General features: G+C 39.3%; 1 protein-coding gene across 2 annotated transcripts in view; it reads left to right on the forward strand.

Annotated features, from left to right (window-relative positions):
* The window catches only part of esamb (endothelial cell adhesion molecule b), a 32,164-nt gene continuing 8,092 nt past the window's right edge, over window positions 1-24,072 (forward strand). The window contains exon 1 of one of the 2 annotated variants that reach the window (XM_077723432.1): window positions 1-404. In XM_077723432.1, coding sequence (XP_077579558.1) covers window positions 350-404 — 55 coding nt within the window. In that variant the 5' untranslated portion in view covers window positions 1-349. The remainder of the gene's footprint in view (window positions 405-24,072) is intronic. The other variant, XM_077723433.1, reaches the window with a different exon arrangement.

Genomic DNA, 24,072 nt, shown 5'->3' on the forward strand with positions numbered 1-24,072 from the left:
ACGCACACGCACACTCACACGCAAACTCACTATCTCGCTGGGCTTTGGCTCCTGGCTGCACTTGTTGTAGAACTACAGTCAAGAAGAGGGAATCGAACGTGGCTGTGCTCAAATGCGGCTGCGGAGCTTGTTGTCCCTGGCAAAGTGACGGGAGGCGGTGGTGGGATGCGCACCATGTCCACCGTGGAGTCCTGGCTAAGGAGGAACATGAGAGAAAGCTTTCTTGGGCACTACTGCACGCGTCGCTCCTCTTGTAGCTTCCTCTGGAGTTACCTGAAGAAGCTTGTCGGAGGTGTGTGAGTGCTTTGAAGCGACTTTGAAGGTGGTCCTGCTGACTGGATGTGGCGCCATGGAAACGCACACAAGACTTCGAATCTTGATGATGTTTTGGTGGATTCTTCAAGGTAAGAAAAGCAATCAAAAGTGAGTTAAGCTTGAAACTGAGGCTGAGCAAGGTCAAATCATTGATTGTTTTGATGTATTTGCACGCTATAAAATCATACTTTATGGCCGATGAGGACATTTTTTTTTATAATTTGCACTCAGATTTTCACAACTTTGCATAAAATTAGATTTAAACATCCACCCTACTTTCCATACGTATGCTCGTAAGGGTCGTAAGGGTGCTGGAGCCTATTCCAGCCAACTAAAGACGACAGGTGGGGATCACCCTGAATTGATGGCCAGCCAATCGCAGGGCTCAAGGAGACGGACAATCATTCACGGTAGGGTCAATTAAATATGTTAAACCAGCCTGCCATGCACGTTTTGGGGATGCGGATGGGGATGCAAAATTCACACAGTCAGGACCGACCTGGGATTGAACCCTCAACCCCAGAGCTGTGAGGCTGACTCTTTCACAGGGGCACCAAATATACAAATACTATAAATAAATATTTGTGTGTCCATGTAATTTAAACATGTATTCTTTTGTTTATTTTATACTACTTAACATTTACACCAGCAGACTTTGCACATGTATATTCAGATATTCATTTGTATTATGTATACACAGCCTCACACTCACACAGATGCAACGTGGAGTTTAATTTTACACATTTTTATAAATCAAATATATTTTACTATTTTCACAACAACTACAATAACCAACTTTACACAAATAGATTAATAAAAAAATCTAAAAATTACAATTATGAAAATCTTCAGACTATGAACAGCTATTGTTTTCTTTCCCTTGTTTTGAACCCTGTGGCTTAAAGTCCAATATGATTAATTTATTGATTTTTACAGAGCTGCATGCCTTTTGTAAATAACCCAAAATATTAATTGAACACCTAGTGCTTTTGTATGAACATATACAGTTTAATTTTAATATATAGTGCATGCATCTTATGATTGTTTCAATTTATACTACAAAATTAAGCTGATAATTAACCATTGAGGTTTTTCTGGGTGACTGTAAATAAATTACATTTGTAAATTAGTGAAACAAAATGACATGAAAACTTGGTACAATCAAATATACATCAAATTTAACACCAAAATAAATGGATAATTAAATAAAAAATACATTTAAACTGGAAATGAATGAGTGTGGCTAATAATTGAATGTATTTCCTTATTCTAAAGTAGAATTAGAAAGCCGTTTGGCTGATTCCTATGCCCTATTTTTGCTGGCATCTTGAAGGTACTCTTATTCCACTCTTTGGAAAGTCAAATGAAGGATTCAAGCGTGGTGACAAGCCATGAAATATGCTATTTTTTTTATTTTTTTCTATTTCATTGCGCTGAATTCCACAGCGATTGTGCCGCCTGTGTTTTGAAGCAGGGGGTCCTGCTTTTAAGCACACAGCAGAGGAGCACTTCTACATCTTAAGAGGGCATAATGTTGTCTCGGTACGCTTGAACGCTCCAAAAAATGAATTTCAACGATGTCAAACCATGTTGCTTTATCGTCCCCGGTGAGCCAGGGAATGACATAAAAGCACAGATTTACCTGTAAGAAATAAGTAGACATGCTCACATAATGACTTATTTATGAAGGAGTCCACATAGGCAGACAATGGATGGGCTGATATTATCTGATGAGGTTTTAACTCAAGAGTTAATTTGCGACTGCTTTAAAAGTAGCATTTAGCAGACCAAAGTGATATTGTCTCACCAAGCGAATGCAAACGTTTGCACGCATTAAATATGATTAATTTCCCCCCTATTTCTCCAAAGTAGCTCATACTGTGTATAATTCAGGCGCTTCTCGGAGAAACCCCGAAGGCTCGTCAAACTTCTGAGTCAAGTGAGCACTGCATCATTTTTGCGTCGCGCTCTTGTTAAACATTCAAATTGAGTGAAGCGCTAGTACTTGATGCCAGTATGATAACCTTGAAATAAAATATTGTCACTTTACTCTGTCACAGTATTGCAAATGCACTTTGAAAATGTTCAATGTCTGGGTAAGTCAACTTTACCTATTGAAGAAACTATCCGGGAATGCACTATTATGACCAACATTATAATCAATCATTTTCTGAACCGTTTATCCTCACAAGGGTTGTGTGGGGGTGATTGAGCCTATCCCAGCTAACTCCTGGAACTAGGCAGGGGACACCCTGAATTGGTGGCCACCCAATCGCATGACACAAGAAAACAAACACCCATTTACACTCATATACGCAATTCAGAGGGTTCAACCAGCGTACCCTACATGTTTTGGAATGTAGGATGAAACCGGAGTACCCAGAGAAAACCCACTCAAGCCTAGAGAGACCATGCAAACTCCACACACTAAGGACCGATCTGGGATCAAACCCTCGACCTCAAAATCGTGAGGCCGACATGGTAACTCGCTCAAAAGGCCGCTTCAACAATATAATCATGATTATGGCAATCCATATTGTAATCTTGGTAAATTGCGATGATGGGGAAAATTTTAGTTGTGTTTGATTTTTTCATAAATTGGTGAACTTTCAGGCATTTTAGCATTAATTCAACTAAAGATTGTACTTTTGGTTTGGGATCCCTGTTGTGCGAATACTGTAAAATTCCTTTAGTGATACTAAAATTAGTTGTAAAAATGAACACTCTGAGGGCCAACCCTACCCCCCGCTCTGATGATAGAAGGCCGCCCTCAATTTACATGATGGATTCCTTTTTTCCCACACTACAGAGGCCAATCCTACTTGACAGCAACTTTACAAATCAAGAAATACTGACATCCGTAGCTGACAAGCCAATAAAACAAGCCAATTGGCCTGGTCTAGCTGATTAACTTTATTTGGAGTGTGGACATGTTTGAGATGCTTAATACCCATTAACACCTCCAATTATATTTCAGTATGTGGCACATGACTGATATCTGAAGTGGGCTAAGGACACTGACAAGGTGACTGGAGCCTGCAGTACTGAATATAGTATCATTAACACATTTTTCTCTCAGTAACACTATTCTTTTTGAGATGGCGTTGTTACGATGTCGCCGTGTCATCAGCTGGGCTGCTCGGCTGTGGCGGGGACCTCGTGTTCGCCAACCCCGTGGAATCTTATCACATCATCACTGAGGGTCACCTCATATCATCTTGTAGTGCTTCATTATCTTAAATTGAAATTAGGCCAGTGTCAAAACAAACTGGGTCCCATCAGGGTGCCGAATGACATCACTGTTTGCATTTAGGCACTTAACATTATGGTAATAGGATGACCTTTTCCTATTGATTACCATTGATGATGACAAACATTCTTTTTTTTTTTTAAACTGGACCTGTCCTTCTTAGTTACAGGAAAAGATGAGACCATTATTATGAGCATCCTAGCAGGATATATCTCGTTTAATGAATGGTAAAAAAACTAAAAATATTTTTTATTAAGTGCATCGGTAGAGAAAAACCCAAATATTGTTAATGCCATTCTGTCAAGTGGTTACCATTACATGAAGGCATCCATTTTACCAATTCTCATTCTAATTTAGCTCATCAAAAGTGAGTATCTCATGAATTTTTAGGCACACAACTTTAACGTGCATGCTTCAATGTTAAGCACAACGTTGTAAGGGTGGTTGTTCTCAAAATACCATCAAAATACTGTTTGTGGACCTACTGCGACGTTATAGTTAGTATACAAAATCAGCATATATAGTAGTTAGGAATTGCCTTTGTCCTTGAAAATATTTACACCCACGTGTTCCTTGATTCTACGGATCACATGGAGAATTATCTCATTTGTCACCGGCACCCTGTACCTCCCGCCATCTCTGCAGTCTATAAGTCGTAGTAAGTGACATTTAAATGTAACGTGATGCCCATTCTTCTTCTCTGTCGACCGCACAATCTCATGTAGAAACGATAATGCAGCGTTGTACATCATTGCTGTCACTTTATTGAGCCCAGGTCATCTTGGTTTTGAGAATATAGTAAATTACCCCTCTGATGCCATGCATGACTGCAGTCGTTAGTCTGACGCATACCTTAGTGTGGGTGTTCCACAGGGCAGCCTAACAGACCATACAGACATGCGCACTTACTAAGACCCTGTAGAGGTTAAGAGATGCTGATTACAGGCAGTGAATGTAAATAACATTCTTTGAAAAGAGAGATTACGTGGTAACCTCACGATTTTGATTTAAATCGATTTAGGACACCATCATGGTGTACGATGAGTTTGAAATGACTAAAACATCAACAACAAAAATATTCTTTTTTGTCAAGGCATGTTCTGCGTATGGATACGGGAGTTTTGCATATGGTGATAGCAACAATTGTGGCTTTCAGAAGGTGGTCAAGGCAAGAATTTTGATGAATATCAGCAGTGGCACGGCACAGCTTGTCTTGTAAACGCCACTTGAAGAGATGCAGTTTAAAAAAAAAGTCTTTGTCACAGTCTGTTGGCTTGCTTCTGCTCTGCACTTACAAACGTAATACGATTACATTTTGGCCGTAAACATCGTATTCGATGCCCATTAGGTTGTGCACGCTCCCCCCCCCCAGTCCTCCATTCGACTTCCACACCACCACCGCTGCCGACTCGGAGGCGAATGTGACTCAAACTGCCGCCATCATTATATTCACACACCAATCAGCATTTTGAGATGGCGAATCGCTCGCTTTGATGTTCGCTACAGTACACCGCATTAGCCATTTTGCTATCCGTGGCCCACACGTTATCTAACTGGCCTACAATGCTAATCAGCCAAGAGAATCTTAAGTAAACGCTGTGCCACCAAAGCAAAAATTCGGAGCAAGAAAAAGAAGAGGAGGCATGTATTACAACCCTGCACTTCCCTCAGAGAACTTGCAATAAATACTTTTTTAAAGTCAAGAGTTGAAAAACAAAGGTATTATATGCCATTCATTTCCAGTGATGTCACCCGGGGCTTACGTGGGTTTTCTGCAGGTACTCCGGTTTCCTCCCACATTACAAAAACATGCATGCTTGGGTGGTTGAACACTCAAAATTGCCTCTGGGTATGAATGGGAATGTGAATGGCTGTCCTTCTCGTGGTGCCCTACGATTGGCTGAATGTATCATTGACTATAGAACTCATGATAGAGGCCATCCTGATCATATTATTGCTGAAAAATAATCATTAGCTGTCATAAAGGGACTTTGTATGAGTTAGAGCGCATTCATTTTTGTTATTGTTGTTGTTGCTGTCATCCATTGCTGACACCCCGCATGCATAAAGTATTATTAATAGCTTGTTCTCATGAAGATTCAGTTTGATTTAGTATGAAAAGGAAATTCACAATATAGAGGAAATCTATCAAATTATAGGAACAGTTGGGACAGTTTTTCGGCATAGTTAGAAATGAATGCTGTCGTGGTGTAGAGGTTTACTTGCCTGACTTCGGTATAGATTGACGCGGGCTCGATTCCCATTGGTGGTGGTATGATTGGGGATGTGGATGGTTGTTAGTCTCTATGTGTGCTCTATGACTGACTGGCAACCAGTCTAGACTGGACCGACTGACTGACTGGCGACCAGTTTAGGGTGTAGTCTGTCTGGGTAATGATGTCATCATCCGAATGGATAAATAATTCTTTAAACACAATCTATTTGAAATGGGTGAAAATGCATAATATTGATTCACATTGTGATATTTCAGACATGACATTTTGCTAAATAGAATGCTTCAGAAACCAAATTGTCAAAAAGATAGAAAAGGAATTGAATCAATCACTGGCAAATATCGTATCAGATTAGATAATGTAACATATCGTCATGAAAATGAGAATTACAACGTTAAGTCTTAGATTCCATGAATGCTCCCTTTCCAATTTGTTTGAACTTTAAGTCGATCTCGTTTTAACGCTACACTGTAATCTCCATCTTGGAAGATCCTGCTTGTGCTCGAGGAAACCGGCTAAAGTGGATTTCTCAGATTCGTCCTGACACAATTATTCCTTTTTAAATGAGTCTACAGTTGCTGAGACAGGCAGAATATGTTTCTTTTATTATTATCATTTCAAAAAAAGATGACAGTAAGTCTTTGATGTAAAAATGTTTGTCTTCTATCCCTTGAGGAAGATGTACTGCATTTTCTAGGGTAGGGGTGCAAGAAGCGCTGGTATGTGCAAAAATAAAACATTTTTAGCTTGGAAGGAAAATTGGGTTATCTGGAGACGCACATAAAGATGATTGTCCTGGCTGTTATAGTCAAGCAATTGGACATTTTTTCCTCTTTCTCCTACCAGCTAGGTAACTTTCAAAATGTCATATGATGGTCAAATTGCCACTAGAATTGTCCTGTCATTTCTCCATCTGAAGGGAAAGCTAAAATCAGAATTTATTAAGGGGTAGGAAGCAGGTTGTGCCTTTCACCAGATGGCAGGGGAGGGTTAGCGTGGCCAGATTAATGCCGTCATCTAGCTGCAGGTGTAACCCGGTGTTTTTGGGCTTCGGGCGAGCTCACGTGAAGCCAATGAAGGTCCTCGGGGTAAATCATCCACTGCTAGTCAGATTAAAACTCTCCTGACAAGGAATGCTTGCTGGTGTGTCACCTAATTGCGTGTTGCCTGGTGTGCTGTTCATTAAAAGTCATTGCCTGTTTTTTTCTTCTTCTTTTACTCCTACTCTGTAGCATCAATTTCATTTTGTTTTGTTTTGGTCAGTTTAGCTCCAAAGCAAATTGCTTTTCGAATGAATATCTTTAGGCTGTCGATGCTGCAAATAGAAGGAATGAAAGTGATTTTGTATGTTCAGTTATCTGTCAAAGGCAGGAATAATTGGCTCATTGGAATGACTGTGACTTGAAGGCGGCCAGAGTAATGACCTGGCCGCCGCTGGATGTGACACTCCCGGCTGCAAGCGTCTCCACATGCCATTAGTGTGCGCCCACCACCACATTTGATAAGAACGCTGTCTCCTCATCGGCGTCATTATATCGGTCCGCAGGACTCCTAGGTGGGATTCATCAGGCTACAGAAGTGTGTCTTTATTCATCTGCTGGAATGAGCATGAGGAAAATGAATACATGCACATAGTGTTTTCCCCTTAAGGTGGCTATATTTGAACTTGGTTGCAGAATAAGATTAAAACATGTTTCCACTAAAGTCATGCGGTTCAGGGTCATATTTATAACCTCGGGTGTGTAGGTGGGTTGGTGAAGGCGCAACATGATGCTTTGAATGAATTCAATAAGGAAGCTATTGGTAAATAAAGGAGTATATATATATATATAGCGGTATGTAAAAAATGGTTGATAATGTATGCTAGAATTGTTTGTTTTAAATACAAGAGTTTGCAGTGGTTTTCATCGTTTAAGATGTACAGTTTCAATTTGCAAACTTGCTCATAAGTATTTTAGTAAAGAAGGATTAAAAAGGAAAAGGGGATGGATCAGATTGAATGTTGACAAATTTATTCCGCAAATCATTTAATGGTTAGTTTATACAAAAACAACTCGAAAAAAAATAGTTCAAAATGAGAAAATCTACTTAAAATTTATAATTCTTTTGGTGTAAGTTTTTTTATCCTTACTCAAAACAAACGTGACCTTATACGTGATTAAGTGTAATTTCTCTGTGGTTTTGCAAGATACTCTAGTCAACTTATGGCCTCATTTGAGATGAAAAACTAAAGTTATCAACAGCAAGTATAAGCATTGCCACCCTAATAAGCAGCGGAGAAAACAAGCGTACCCAATGCTATGTCCACGTAGGCAAGCCTAATGGCCTCATTTTCATCCAAAGCAGAAAATGGTTTAGGCAGCAAAAAGCCGAGGAAAGGAAGAAAAAAAGTAATGGCTATGATAAGAATTCCTGATAACACTGGTCCCAATAAAAAATTCTCTTGCACACTCCAATAAAACGAATCCGCGTGACCACATCTGTGAGTTAGCCATAAGAATGGGATTAGTTCCACCAGGGTGGGAAGATTTCTTTCATTATCATTTGATCCATTTTTCATTTTAGCCAAGGCAGATTAGCTGTGAGGAAGATTTTTTTTTCTTATTTATTCACCTATGACTTTCAACCACACCACAAGTGTGTTTGAATGATATAAAAACTTTGATCCCTGGTTTAAAACTAGTATTGGTCTTGTAGGTGAAGGGATCTGCAAAAAGGGAATCTGAAGGGCTGAAAATATAAGTTTGTATTCATTACAAAAAAAAATAAGCAAATGAATTACAAGAAATCAGTTAAAAACAATGTATTTAAATAAAATGAGCATCAGATCTTGAAGTGGGAATGTAACTTAAATGCACAAAGCCCAGAAAGAAATCCTCAGAGTTGCTTAACCTGCCATGACATGCAAAATAACAATCAATGAAAAAGTTGTTTGCAGTATTGCCAACAAAGAACAAGGTAATGATCTAAGGTGACACACATGAAGTGCCTGGAAGAAGCTTATTCGTTAACTCCAGGTAGGGGCTAATGAGAACAGGTGCAAAGGAAAACAAAAGGAAATCCAAACAAAACAAGGATTATGACTTGTGACTTTAATATGGAAACCAGTACTGAAGTCAAAACCTTATTGTCAAAGCCTAAACTCAATTTGACAATCTATCATCTAAAACCTGACCTTGATTTGAAGCAACAAAGTTCCTCATGGAAGCTTTATTTTCTTCTCCTTTTTAAGGTTGTTACATTCATAAACCACATAAATAAAAATCCACCCATTTTGACTGCTAATAGGTTGGCAAATCTAAAACCTTTGGTACTTTTTAGTAGTGCAATTCACTAGTTGTTCAAATATTTACTTAGAATGAACCAGAGTCACTGAACTATGACATTAAATGCTCCTCTTCAGCAATCTAAAGGTACTTATTTGGCTCATTTCTATTTCCAGCCCAGGGGTGGGGTAGAGGGGGGCTGTTTTATACGATCTAAATTGGTCTGGTTGAAGAGTGCCGCTTCTTGGAGGGGTGTTCACACCTGATAAACTTGGTAACCATGGTAGCTACCGTACCTGCTGCAGACATAATGTATGCTTAATTTTTTATGTTCAGCTTTAAGACTTCTCCTTGCAGTGGAATTATAAAACCAGTATTAAATTAGGAAATTTGCTCAGATGGTCTCCCAGATGATTTTCATGTGCAAGTCAATGTCAAAGTTTGTTTGTAACCAGAAATGAAGGACTTTTCATGTGGAATAATGACGTCATGTGTTTTTTTTAGGGACAAAGAATTAAAGCTTTGGAAGGTTATAAGAAACATTGTCACACCAGTGGCATTTTTTTTGTCTCAATACCTTTATTTTTAAATTTCTACTGTATTTTGGCGCATATCATTAAGAAATGTTCATTGGCACAATTGTGTCAGAAATTGCTTTTTTCAGAACATTTTTAATTGAGTGTCACCAAGATATGTATCAAAAAAGTTAATCAAATGAAACCAATGACAGCAAACTGGCTGGAACAGATTAAAATTAAGAGTCTTCTTGTTATAACGCCAGGTTTTGAGGGGCATCTGTGAATGCATAAACATGTTGAAGATGAGTAGACACAGAAGGTGCAGGTGTGTGTTCTTTCTGTGGACACCAGTTGATTTACTTAGTTGAAAAAAAACATCTGATTTATTGAATAAAAAAGACCAAAAACCCCATTCAAGCTGACTTGTTAAATCCAAAATGTAATATATTTTAAAATGAGGAAATAGAAATATCTTCAGACTTGTAAAAGGAGCTTCTAAGTGGGAATCAAGACACTCCAAAAATGTGTCATTTAGCCCCGATATTGAAAAACGGTTTCCATGATCAGCCTTGAGCAAATTTTTAATGATCAGAATACTTGAGTTTTTTCACAGGATTTAAGTGTCTTTCATTATTCATCTGTTGGCTGTCATGCAGGGTAATTACCCAAACGAAGACCAACACGGAGACACTTTTGAGTCAAATCCCGCAGCGGAGATGAGTGTCATGCCTTTAATCTTCTTCCAATCGGCTGAGCGTCAGGCAAGTAGCTTGAAATGGGAAAAACGAGCGTGTCTTGTTTCAGTCAAACCAAGATGTTAAAGGATCTACTTGCCTAAGTAACATATTCTTTTGGAACCGCAATCCTGAACAAATGCTTTCAGGGGGTGCTGCTATCATTTTTTATGGAACAGATTTTCAATGGAAGCTCAAACGAGCACTTTCAGGGCCTCTAAATATGGCCTCTAAGTGCAGATATACATGAATTACAATTAAATTAAACGAGATTACTATCTTTTGTCTGGACTAGATGATTAAAAAACAATCTCTTCCTCTCATTGACAAATTAATAGACTAGTTTCCTAATTTGCAGTTTGACTTGACTTGATTAATGCGTGTGGTGTGCCTGATTCAGAGATCATATCGTCTCTTGAGCGCACATGCTTTTTATTTAGGACAAATGGTTGTATTGTAAGGCAGTTTAAAAAAAAGTGTGTTGCGTTATAGCGTGCCTTTTTGTCTGCCTTTATGAGATGTCACATCAATCGGTGTTTGGATTTTAATAGGATTGATGAGACTCATGTGATTGTGGTTTGGTTGGATAATACTACTGAATAGACTACTGGTTCGCAATTGTGTACATGCTAGCGAGATGCTTTATGATTGTATCGGTTTAAAGGGTTTTTGGCTTTTCATACAGAATTACTCTAAATTGTTTTGGTGGGCTGCGCTCTATCAGCACTAATTATCGTACCTGGGTGGGTCAAATTCTTTATAAATATACTCTGGAGTATATAATGAGTATTGTATTTCTCATTTTTTCCTTGGTGGTGGAAAATTAAGCTGTAAACCCCCTAATAATGTATCAGCTTTGTTTAAATATACCTGAGCACAATAGTAATTATGATGCAACACATGCAGTCATGTTCCTCTTAAACACTTTACACCACACATCCAGATCATGTGTGCACACAAGCAGACATTCCGTTCAGGTGACCTCCCAAGTCAAAGAGCTGTGGTGGTGTTATGAAGTCGTCTCGTCTGTCCTCCCCTCCCCTGCGAAAGGCAGCTTGTGCTGATAATGAGATTAGATTGTAAGAGCCATCTTAGTGACCTGCCCTTAGAAACATCATTTATCTGTCAGGTTGCTTTTATGGAGACGTTACTGAGAGGGACTATGTGTGGAATACACTGTCAAGTTCTGGATACCCTTATGCTAAAACACCTCCGTTTTTAGAAATGGGATCGGGACTAATTTAAATCTTTTTAGAATGCATAGGTACACTGTTGATAAATGAGGTGCACATTCACGCACGTTTACGCCTCCATCTATAAACACCTCCTACACAACACATTAGGGGGAAAAAAGAAAGGCTTTCGCCTCCATCACTGCTTCATCCATCTCCACTAATCAATGCTCTGTGGAATCGTGGTAGAATTAAAGGCTTAACCCCTTGGCTGCCAACTGTCTCCAAAGATCTTAACAGAGTCACAGCTTTAGGGGAGGCAATTTAATGCGTATTCCAATGCTCCAGGTCACGCCGTGTCATGCCAGAGGCAATCCGGCCAGTCACTTCAGCCTTGGTGGTTTACAATGTCAACATGGCCTATTTGTAATCTGCAATAAGGTAATGGCAATTACGGGAAATTGCTTCTTGTGGCGGACAATTTTCTCATTTGCACAGAAAACGTTTAGAGTGGAAGTGCTAGTGGTGAATGACCACTACTGGTCAAGTCCTAGAAGAAATGCAAGAAAACGTTTTGAGGCTAAGTAAAAAGCCAATCCGGAGATAAGTGTTTTGACAATCAAAACAAATGAGACTTAGCCTCCACTTCCACTAACCAGATTGAAGCATTTGCGGAATTTCTACATCCCACAGATTAAATGCCAAATCTGTTGCCCTTAACGCACTCGAATTTTATCAACTCATTGGGCAGAGAAACGTGCAAAGTAGCTCAAGAGGATTACATAAAAACCAGAATAAAACCTCTTTCTTATGTCTTGGGTCATTACGATGAAACGCCATTTGTCCGTCCTCGAGGGAGTCTGCGTCTTAATCCTAGCGCTGAAGGTGAGGCGTGCCTTTAAATGCATTCGCAGAGCAGACCCCTGAGAGGCCTTAAGAGCCTTCGCCAACCCATCTATCATGTCAAGCGTGTCACTGCCATCCAATCCTTTCACTTTTAAAATAATCCATGCTGATTGTGCTCCCCGCACCTCTCTAACGTTTGAGGGGGCTCCGAAATTGGTAGGTTAATGACACGGCAGCCATGTTCTCAGAAGCCTTGAAAAGATCTGATTAGATGTGTGGACACTTTATCGCATACAGTTTGTCTTTCCAGGAAGGATGTTGCGCTCTGAGCGGAATTACATTGTCGATTGCACAAGAACACAATTGAACTGTGGTTTGCTTGAAGATGTAATCACAGTCTATTTGAGCCCCTACAAAATGATTATTATTTCTGTCAGACTTGTAGCATCTGTAGAATAATTGATACATCTTTGGGGGTCATAATAAAACTGTGCGGCAAAAGGCTGTATGGCGTATGACAGGAGGAGTTTGAGTCATCAGCAACTTTGGTTGGGGTCTACAATTTTAGCCTGTCACAGCCTAGTCGAAAGGTGTCAAAGCAATTCCATGAAGAGCCAAGACAGTCCTGGATCCCACTATTAACAATAAAGAAGGCATCTTTTCAGCAATTCAATCTACTACAAGTGTAATCAGTTGATTGCAGTCAGATGCTGCCTGTTCCTGCTGAAAATTCATTAGTTAGATAGTCTACACTCTACAGTGTGTTGGTTGGAATGAAATCCAGGAAACTCTTACCCTATGTGGAATGGCTTTGACACCCCTGGACTTGTGCAAGAGTGCCCAACCTGGACCTGAATCAACCAATCGAGCACAGTCAGTTTAACCAATGAAGTTACCATTCAAACAAATAGTACCAGGCTACAATCAACTGATTACACTTGGTAAAAAAAGTGTCCTCTTGAAAACCATAACACCATTTCAACATTTCCAAGGAAGGTGTTTACCAAATGTTCAGAAATGTTTATATAATAAAATAGAATGAATGAAACTATTGTTCATTATTTGACACATTTGAAATTTTCAAATGCGCTGCACGAATTTGTGAAAAGGAATTTTAACACCAAGATCGCCACTCATTAAAAACTGGCCCGCAACCAAAATCATCATTGGACTCTTCACTGCGTCTGTTGGCACACTGGCTGTGACAGTCATTTTCTGCATGCAACGTATAAGAGAAGGGTGAGAACTCCAGCCCAGGGCAAGTTAGTAAATGACGTTAACAGATGAGACAGTTTCTCATGCATCGTTCTGTCAAGATGGCAGCCTACAAACCTCAAGTATGTAGCACTCCACTTCGTTCTCCCACTTAGATTTGAAAGTTCATTTTGTCAACATGTCCTCTGGGTCACACTGTTGTGTCCAGTACTAAAATGTGAGATTCAGGAAGTCTGATGCCTTAACCCAGTGTTTTTCAACCTTTTTTGAGCCACGGCACATTTTTTACATTGGAAAAATTTTAACCAAAATTTTTACAAAATGACACTCTGTATAGTATATTTACTACAGCACGGACACTGGACAATGACATCATATTTGCAGAAAACTATTAATAAATGTTAATTTAAAAAAAAAAGGATATTGGATAATTTCTCACGGCACACCTGACGATCTCTCACGGCACACTAGTGTGCCACGGCACAGTGGTTGAAAATCACTGCCTTAACCTATTAGAGCTACGTCATCCACGCCCACATATGTTCTTAAGCAGAACTTGATCTCGTATTATCTTGTAACTCGTCTGGAATTATCTGTGGCTTGGACTTTGGGACTTCAACCCACATTGTCTTTCCATATCTATGTCATTGTCAGAGTAGGTAACAAAGTAAACATAACTAGAATAGGTGTGTTGACCCATTGCATATGATATTATTTTCTAATAAGGATGTCCATTCTAGATCAGTAGCCGAGCCCAAGTATCCTTAGACAACCAGCCTAATGGCACACAAGCATGCCCAGAGCGTCATCATTTTCAGATCAACTTCTTGTGTCATCCTCCATCAGGGAATAGAGCTGACTGAAGTACCCTGGGATGGGAGAACGTCTCATATCACACAAATAAATGCCAGCCTCAGTTACGCGCTCACCCTGGGCAGTGGATCACTTCAAGTAGTCAGGACTTTCACGAGTCAGATGCCTCACACGATCATCTCTTTTGTGTCGACTCTGGACTTATTTGATACTGCTTTGAAAACGGTGGTGAGAAAATTGGTAGGGACATTGAGGCTGGTCAAATGAGGCTAATGTTCTTTCGTGATGATGCTGATATGATAAAACTATATTTTTCAGGATTTTCTGATCACCTTTTTCATCTTCCTCGGATGATGACACGATGAGGAAAAAGGTCTCAGGAAAGGATAAAGTCAAGGACAGATGATCTTGAATGACTGTGAACTTGAATTTGTATGGCAATAAAGTGTGCAGCGACAGGAAGCAATGTCAGAGGAATATTGCATTAATGACAATGACGCAAGACTTTCAGAGTAGCAAGATATTTTCCATAGATGGTTTTAAGAAAGTCTCTTGCTGTTCACTCAAGAATAAGGGCCAATCAAATCTTCAACATAGAAAAATCTAATCTAATGTTATATTTCAATGCTTAATGTTACAGTTTACTTCAACTACAGTGCTTGACAACCATTAGAGCCTGTTTGCTCACTGAGATCGACATAAAAAAAACCAATCAATCCACCTAATGGTTCTACAAATCTCTCTACTTTCATCCCTTCTTTTAAGAACCAAGTAAACAAGTGTTGATTTTGTATTTCATTCGGCTGCCTTTGATTTGCTAAGACCTAGAATTCTGCCAGAGTCAGAAAGCACAATGTCAGCCTGGATACACGCCTAAGTGAACTGTTCTGCAAATGAAATTAACTGTCCGTTTAAGACAATCGTTGTGAATGTTTAATTCCACCTGCATACATGGCTCGCAGGTACTGACTGCAGTCGGAGGTCTTTGACTGTCCCTCCCATCGTCCTCCTCCCTCGTGGGGGCGACCCAATTTTCTTGATCAGGTGAGCTGCCATCTTGCTGGAGAACAGTGTCTTTAGGGCAGACTTTTTTTCCACCAATGACCCAATTTGAAGAATGCGAGACGTCTCCTCTGTCTCCCGCAGTGTGTTCACTTGAGTGAGAGCTGTTACCACAAGACGTGGCATGAGGCGAAAAGAGCTGAGGGGGAAGAAAATTGAGGTCTAGCATTGTGTGCGAGCCTACTAGTATATGCTCAGCTTTTTATTTTGGTAGGAAAACATACTTAACATATTCCCCCAAGCAGTCGGTTTGTGACGTAAGCACCTCACTTGAGTCAGAGGGGTAACAATCAGGTAAAATAGACTTAAAGTTCAGGGAGTAAAAGCGCTTTAGAAGCATCCCGCTCATTCCTCAGTAGCCATTTTTGATCATAAGAGGAAAAGTGGAAAAAGAATCAGAAGGGTTTGAAACCTGTATGAGGAGTCGTGATCTCGCCTAGTTTGTCTTCTTAACCATACATACATTTCAACTCATTACCTAAAAATGGGCACCACGTGGTTCGAATAAATTAAGTAAGGGCTCATCTTCAATAAAAACAGAGTGGTTAAGTGTGAAAAAAAGTATCAAAGTGAACATTAAACTAGTCCTTTGACACTGAAATAATTCAAATGGGCAACAATTGCACTTGTGAATTTCCAAATGTGCATTCACACACCAAAAAGTCATCATGTCTCGAGCAAATGGTCAGTAATATCATACCACAGAGCACCCTTCATGCGCAGAAGGCAGCTGTGAGCATCCTTCCGTAGCACCCTGAATGCCTAAGCAGCTCGCTGCATGGCCACTTTTAAAACGGCCCTCCGGAATCTGCACTTAGACCTGCACGCCAAAAGGAACATTTGCCCCTACGGGGATCAATATAGCGTCACATTAGCCAGCTAATGTACAACAGGGAAGCAAAGCGGGAGCAGAATTACCTGCGCAAATTGCTGCTCCATATTAATCATGCCTCTGATTTGTGAGCGTGCCTAACAGATGAGTGCAGCTCCCGCTTCCCGCTAAATGTCACACGGGCTGCGTGCGACGGCGGGGAACCGCTGCAGAGATGCAGAGAGCTGGTGGTGTAATAACTACTTGATTTTATTCAAATGGCATTTAAGGTTACATGTGTAAATCCACAGAGCTCTGATGTCTTTTGTTTTATATGTCTTGGTTTGTAAAACAAAACCTGACCAACATTCTAGACTAGGAGTTGACAACTTAACATAAAATGAAGATTATTGACAAAAATTGAGTTTTCCAACTGTATCTGATGGAGATTTGAGTGCAAATGGTGAAGTTGCACATATCACAATTAATATAATAATATGCTCTCTGTGAAAAAAATCTAATAACTGATGAGGTTAATTAATTTATTCAGTGGCCCTTCCTTTTTACTCATGATAGTCCTTCTTAAAAGTGACGTATTCGGTCAGAGGGGAGAAGGATGGCAAGTGTGATCACGGTGCTACAAGCAGAAAATGCAATTAAGAAAAACGATCAGGAAATTAAGGTTAAGTGGGGGTGCCGTGTGTGTGTGTGTGTGTGTGTGTGTTTGTGTGTGAATTGGCCCTTTACTGTGTCCTTGCACTGAACAAGTGCAGACACTACTTTGTTATTTGATTGGTGCACAACTGTCTTAACTTCCTAATGGCATGTACACTGCAAATAGCTTTGTTTCCGAAGTGCCAGGCTACTCATTAACTCATTAGCTTCCATTGACGGCGGTTGACGTCAAATCCATTTGACCTGGGAAGTCTTAGCGTGATCATTCACTTACAAAATAATTGCCACTCTGGCAAATTATACTCTAGGGGTGACACGGTCATCTAGGCTAGGCAAGAATCCAGCAGAAGGCAACAAAGACTCTTATTAGTGTTTAAAATTGTTGGGTAAAACTACAGCTTTTAAATTGAGGGCTTCCTTGTGTGTTCGTTCATTTCATCCATGCTTCACTGTCACGGCTTTGCTTGGATGTTTTTGGAGCTTTCAAAATCATTTTAGTGTTTCCTACTCTTCTTCCTGACATTTTATGTACTGTCATGTCCTAAATACATGTTAAAATGACACACTATTATTAGATATTTGTTTTAAATATTGATTTCACCAATGCAATATCTTGTTAATTATGCAAAAGCTAATTTCAGTGCAGAAGGTAAAGAGCAAAGCCGTAATTTGATCTGATAAAGTAGCACGCTGTAATTCATCATGAGTATTCTCTCCCATGTCGGGATAGTTTCCGCATTATATGTTGGGGCAAAACAAACATTTTCAGATTTGTTCCTCATGCCTATTTACTTGCCAGTTTCTTAGGAGCTTGTCAATATAAGGGAAAATTGGAAAATAAAAATCAGGAAAAGGATCGAACCTAATTTTCTTTAATCCCTATAATGTTATATTTTTCATACAAATACATGTTTTAAATTTAATTTGCTAATGGATCTTAAGTTATTAAGAATTAACAAGCTACAGTTGAGCTACAGTTTCATTTGGATTCAAATATTACTATAGTAGGAATGCTTTTAGCTCTGTATATTAATTTAACATGGAGATGAAGAGAGTATATGGTTAATTTACCATTAACTGAAAATACACTATTTTCTTACACGAGTTACAGGCTTTATTTTCAAACTGAACCTAAATGAAATCAGGCTTTTGTACTGGTTGTTCAAATACCCTGTGTAGACAGGATATAACGCGACATGATGTACAAAGCACGTTTGGGCTTTGACTGTGATTTTCATACATCCCCCATCGACTTTGGAGTCATTGGATTATTTGATGCCGTATAGGCAGATTAGAAAACTCATCCTGTGAGTTCTCTCTGATCAAGGCCCAGTGGAAATCTAAAATCAGATCACTCCTCTTGTTAATTACCATTTCCAGCGCAATAAAAGCCTCGGCGTCACCCTCCGAGCGGCCGAGCGGAGGCAATGTAGCTGGTTGGTCGGGTGCTGCCACTCCAGTTAAATCAGCCGAGCGCCACCCCGAATGGTTTATAAATATCTCCTTGAAAGACACCAGGCGGCTTGTTGTGGGCTGTTATGGCATAACATTGCAGACCTATTTAAGTTGCCACTTTGCCTTTCATTGGCTGCCCGAATGTTGGTGAGGGAAGGCAATTTGGGAATGATCGACAGCTGGGATGAAGAAACTGCTGGCAATGGATGCTTCGAGGCTGACTGACCAACTCAGCATCCAAAGTTACTGGCAATAGTGAAGAAGAATACAACCCCTGCTCTAATTGCACATTTTAAAGTCCTACATAGGGATTGTTACACCGTATGAGTCAATCACTTGAAGCTGTTTACTTTTAATTTCTGTCTATTTCTCCACTGATGTTAGGAAATCAATTTCCACTAGCCCATTGAGTCTTGACCAGGTTGTTCTCTCTCATTCTTATTTTCTGAACCGCTTTATCCTCATTAGTATTGCAGGGGGTGTTAGAGCCAATCCCCAGTCGATTGCAGGGCCTTGATTTGTTTGTATTTTATTTGGAATTGTGGAAGAGACAAAACATTTGCTCCTATTAAGCAGACATTTTGGTGAGTACCCGAAAACACTAATTTTGAGCCCTGAATTAGATGTTTTGTCTTCTGCTTATGTAATGGTGCATCGCATGCATTGCGTGCTGTGCCAAACCCACTCTAAATGCCTTCTAGAAACTAAAGAGGCTCGCAGCTATGCTGCCGCTTTCCTGTGTGGGTTCGAGTCCTGACCCGGTAGAGGGCGACGGATTCCATCCCCGGTGGCGGGACGGTTACACATATGCTGAATAATAGCAAACTGCAAACAAATGCTGAGCGAACAGCTACGCGCCAATGTTATGTAGACACCCAATTTAACATCATTCTGTATCGTCTGTGAAAAACATAAATTTTACTTCCTATTACTGAGGCACATTCAGTAGTTTTCTTCTTTGTTTCTTCATTGAAAGTGATAAACATTCAATGCATTTAAAAGTGCTATCTAAGTTCAAATTGATAGGGTGTCTGATTCCACCAATGGCAGAAATTGAGTTAAGCAATGTATTTTTCCACATCTTTCAATACTTAATAGATAGCCCTGCTGACAACAGATGACCTGACACCATACCTGTCAACTGGTACGTTCTCGCCGTAATTGGTACAACTGAAAGCCCATTTTTATATTGGTACGCTGTACACATGAAAATGGTACGCTAAACGGTGATTTTGAGAAAAATAAATAAATTAAGGCACTTTCTAGCCATTTTTCACCATCCGCCATTGTTTCTTCCCGGAAACGCATGTCTGCCAAGTGATATATGTACCGGCGCCTCTGATTGGCTAAAAAAAAAAGATCATGATAAACATTTCGTTTTGTAACACTTTCACCATGTGATTTCCGTTTCCTGTTCCCTTGTTTATGTTTACTTTCATTTGCAAAAAATTACAAAAAAGTAAAGTGGTAAGATTTTCCATGTATTTATACATATATGTAAGGGCGAAAACAAAATTTGGTAAGATCACAAATGGTTCGAGGTTGACAGGTATGCCTGACACTGACAAACATATATTAAATTCTCAAACTTGCATGTTCTCGCAAAGTTAGGCTACAATAGAAGTCTTTGTTTTCCCATATAAACACCTACATCCCCAGTGTGTGCTATTTGCATGTGATCAAAGCCTCAGCCCACTTTCCCCATGCTTTTCTGCAAACCCAACACACTCTCTGCTACCCGCCTCCCCCAGAAGAACCCCCCTCTGACACCCCCCCAAGATTCTCCCTATTCCCCATTTGTATTTCTTGTGTTTCATGTTTGCATCAGCTCTGCGGGCATTGTGTTAAATGTGTTTGCTTGTCAAAAGGCGCCAAGAGACACACGCCAGGCATCAGGCGTCTCAAAAGCGAAACACACACACAGAAACAAGCGTCACATACCGTAGCTGCAGCTTCAGCTTCATCCCACTTGTAAATAAAGATTGGACAAAAGGTGAAGGACAAAGAAAGAGGACAGGCCTATGTAGTCAATTCCAGAGTGAATAATGTGATTATAACGAGGCGCGGGTGATGAAGATGGAGGTAGTAATGTCTCAAATGACTTCACATTCCGGCGCTATAAATAGTTTGTGTAAATAGTTGCACTAGAGTTATACAGAATTAATGCTTTATGACAAAAATTCTGCTGTGTTTCTTCTGTTAGTTGCTGTGTCCCAATTACATGCTCTTATTCATTAAAATAAATGCCAACCTTAAATCATATCTGATTTCCCTAATCATAGATAACGGTATTGATCATACATAGATGACAAACTGGTATAACAGTAAACTGATTTTTTTAACTCCCATCCAAATAAAACAATGTGCCCTATAGTTAAAATGCCACTTAATGATTTTATTAGTAATTAAATCAATGTTGCTTGGAAGTACTTGCAGTAAACATTTAGTAGTGTCATCCTTCATCAGATTCAATTATATAGTATACTGACTGTATAGTATCTTGACTAAAATGATGCAATTTATTGTTTTATATATGGCGTATTTGATATAAATCCAAGCTGTGACAGTGGATCTAATCCTGTCCATGATGTTGACTATAAATGTGCATATATATATATAAATGTTTATATCCTTATGTGTGTGTATGTGAGGGTGCAAGGAGAATCAATTTAAAACACAATCAAAAGTTAAGAGGGATTAAAGCTAGTGTGCCGAGATAGTTGAAAATAGCTACAGAGATTATACTAATGTAATCCAATTTAAAAGCGCCTTCCCCAAATATTTATTATTGAGGTGCCATCTGTTTTGAAGCCTTTAGGGTTAGTCCAACACGCCATTTAACACCAAGAGAGCTATTTTGTTGTCCTACATTTCTCCACTTTCCTTCCTGTCTGTCATAAACCTCCAGAAGAAATGCTTCTGCTTTTGTTCTTCTCAGAAAATGTGGAAATTTTAAGGTCACCCCAATTTCTAGGCTGCTTTGGTGAAAGATTATAACAAGGGGATAGAAATCCGGAGCTTGAATAATATATTATCCCTTTTGTTTGCTATGTGTGACGTTGCATTTACGAGGTCATCCGAAGAAAGAGTTGGAACTTCTCTGGCATCTTTTTCTACATTAAAAAAAAGGGGAGTTAGAGTTTCTTGACACATTGAAGTCTATTGGCTGCCATTGATGACATTAGATGTCAACAGCATTTTGACTTGGAGGGTTGACAGTGTTCATTCATATTGAGGTAAATGTCATAGCTAGAGATGTAGAGATGGACGTATAGTAAGTCTTGCTTTGAGTATCAGTTGAAGAGTTGGCTCCGAGGAGAGGACGTGACATGAGAGGGTGAAGCGGAGGAGGAGGTTTGGAAGCATCCGAGATTACTGCATGAGATAGAGTAGGGCCGCTTAAAGAGGATCACTTTATCTTCACACAGGACTTTACATGGCTCCCTCAGGGCTTTTGACTGAGCCACACACTTTTTATCCTCCTCTTGAGCGCATACATATACACAGACACACATACAGAGTGAGCTAAATACACACATGACACAATGACATACCTGTTTTGGAGGGGGATCTAAAATGGCCCATACTTTCTTGATGTGCATTTTACTGCCATTTGTCTGATCCTATCTGTTACTATTTTAATGATGATGTGATCTAATCTCCTAGTTAGCCCCCCTGTGGTATCATAGGAATGTGCTGCCTCCTTTGGACAATATGTGGTACTACTTCAGGCTATAATTTATGTTCAATGATGTTTAATAAAAGTTCAATTAAGAAATGTACACACCAGTTAAAACATCAATAGTGGTATTTATGTGTGAGGAGTGCTTACATACATAGAAATATATATTTAATATTTTATGTAACAGTTGAGAACAAAATAATATTAATATTTATATTTTTGCCTAATTAAAATGCTCATGCCGATTCACAACCTATATACCATGACACTAATTGCACAAAATTATGATTTTTTTGTATAAATATATGCAGTCATGTCTGTTTCTTTCATATTTCATTGTACAAATGTCAATATTCGAACATTTCTACTCCAAACAATTGTTTGAAGGAAAGTAAAATATATGATCAGCAGTCATGAAGTGTAATTTCCCTTTTGGGTGAAGTGGAATTGAGGTCAAGATTTAACAGAGGTTGCATAGACAGGCGACATTTATTAGCAGATTCATCCGGAGCTGCAATCTTGGAGCAACTCTGTCTGCTCTCGTCCCAGATGGAGACAGCCATGGATTAAATCAAGATTTTCCTCCGTTTCATAAACAAGTGAATGACACACTAAACCTACTCAATGAAGCAGACACCAGAGTATTATCCTTTGCCCTTTATCTTTATCATCATAGCACTATCCGTCATCAGTCCACCTGATCATCCTCCCCGATTTGTGCGCACCATGTTGATTATTCAGGATGAAATTTCAGACGACCTCATTCTGAAAATGTTTATTTTTTTATTTTTTTTTATTTTTGTCGTTACATAATATTACAGCAGAACTGAGGCTGTTTATTGGTTTGAACTAGGCGGTGCTGGAAATGAAATTGGATTGCTAACAGGATTTATAAGATAAAAAAAAAGGAAAAGAAAAGAAGACAGGGTGAAAAAAAATGGCAGCTCATGTATCTGTGCCATTGACAAAAGTAGGTGTCCAATCTATTGGAAATGGGAGGAATGGCAGGGATCATTTGATCGTCTATTTCCTTCAGGTAGCCATTTTCAAAGAAGAACACTGAGGAATTTAGAAGGAAAAGAAAATAATGACACCAAACTGAAGCGCACAACCCGCCAAAATAATATTGGCTACCTGATAATATTCATTTTTTTTAGCTTCCTTTGCCACTTATCCTGGCAAGGTTCACGGGGGTGCCGGAGGATATTTCAGTTGACATCAAGCTCAGGGCAAATTTATACAACTTACCCAAAATGGTAATAATGTTTATCACAAGACAAAGTGATTTTATTCTAGATATATTTAGGGCTATGTGTAGCAAAAATATTTGTGAAAAGCCCTGTTTTATTTTGGTCCCTCTTCTAAAGTGCAATGCAAAAAATGTTAAGGCTTTTACTGATTGAACTAAATTTGTATAAAGGAGTGATGAATAAAAAAACAGAGGATTAGTAGTAGTGCATTTTCGGTGTTTTTGTTAGTTTCATGCACAGATGACAGACATTCAGTTAGTTATCATATTTATCTATTTCAGGTAACCAACATAGTTTTTACAATTCTACTTTTCCATCTATTTTCCTTTTTGTTCAAAATAACCTCCATTCATCGGCAGGTCTTTCCTCCATCATGCTATGTGGTTATGACAACAATCCGGGAAGTAGGACTCTTCTTCCTAAACAGGCCATTCCAAGATAGCCTAACGTAAGATGAGATCATGAGAAGCAATGTGATTAGCTCATGTTAATATTTTGTGAATCTACTATAACGGTCCGTGTGTATATGTGTGTGGTTCCCTTACATCATATCCATGGCTTGCTGAGCTCTTTCCCTCACGTGAGGTGAGAGGATTGAGCTCCGGATTGTTCGGGGATTAGTCAACAGGATTTAGCAGATTGAGAAATTAAGGAAGAAGAGCGCCACTGAGACAGAGGTCACTTTGCCCTCAGGAAAAGCACAGAAACAATAATAGCAAGTCATTGCAAGTCAACTTTTTTCAGGTCAAAATAACAACTTGTCCAAAATGTGCA

Source organism: Stigmatopora nigra, chromosome 8, assembly GCF_051989575.1.
Source record: "Stigmatopora nigra isolate UIUO_SnigA chromosome 8, RoL_Snig_1.1, whole genome shotgun sequence".
Classification (NCBI taxonomy): domain Eukaryota; kingdom Metazoa; phylum Chordata; class Actinopteri; order Syngnathiformes; family Syngnathidae; genus Stigmatopora; species Stigmatopora nigra.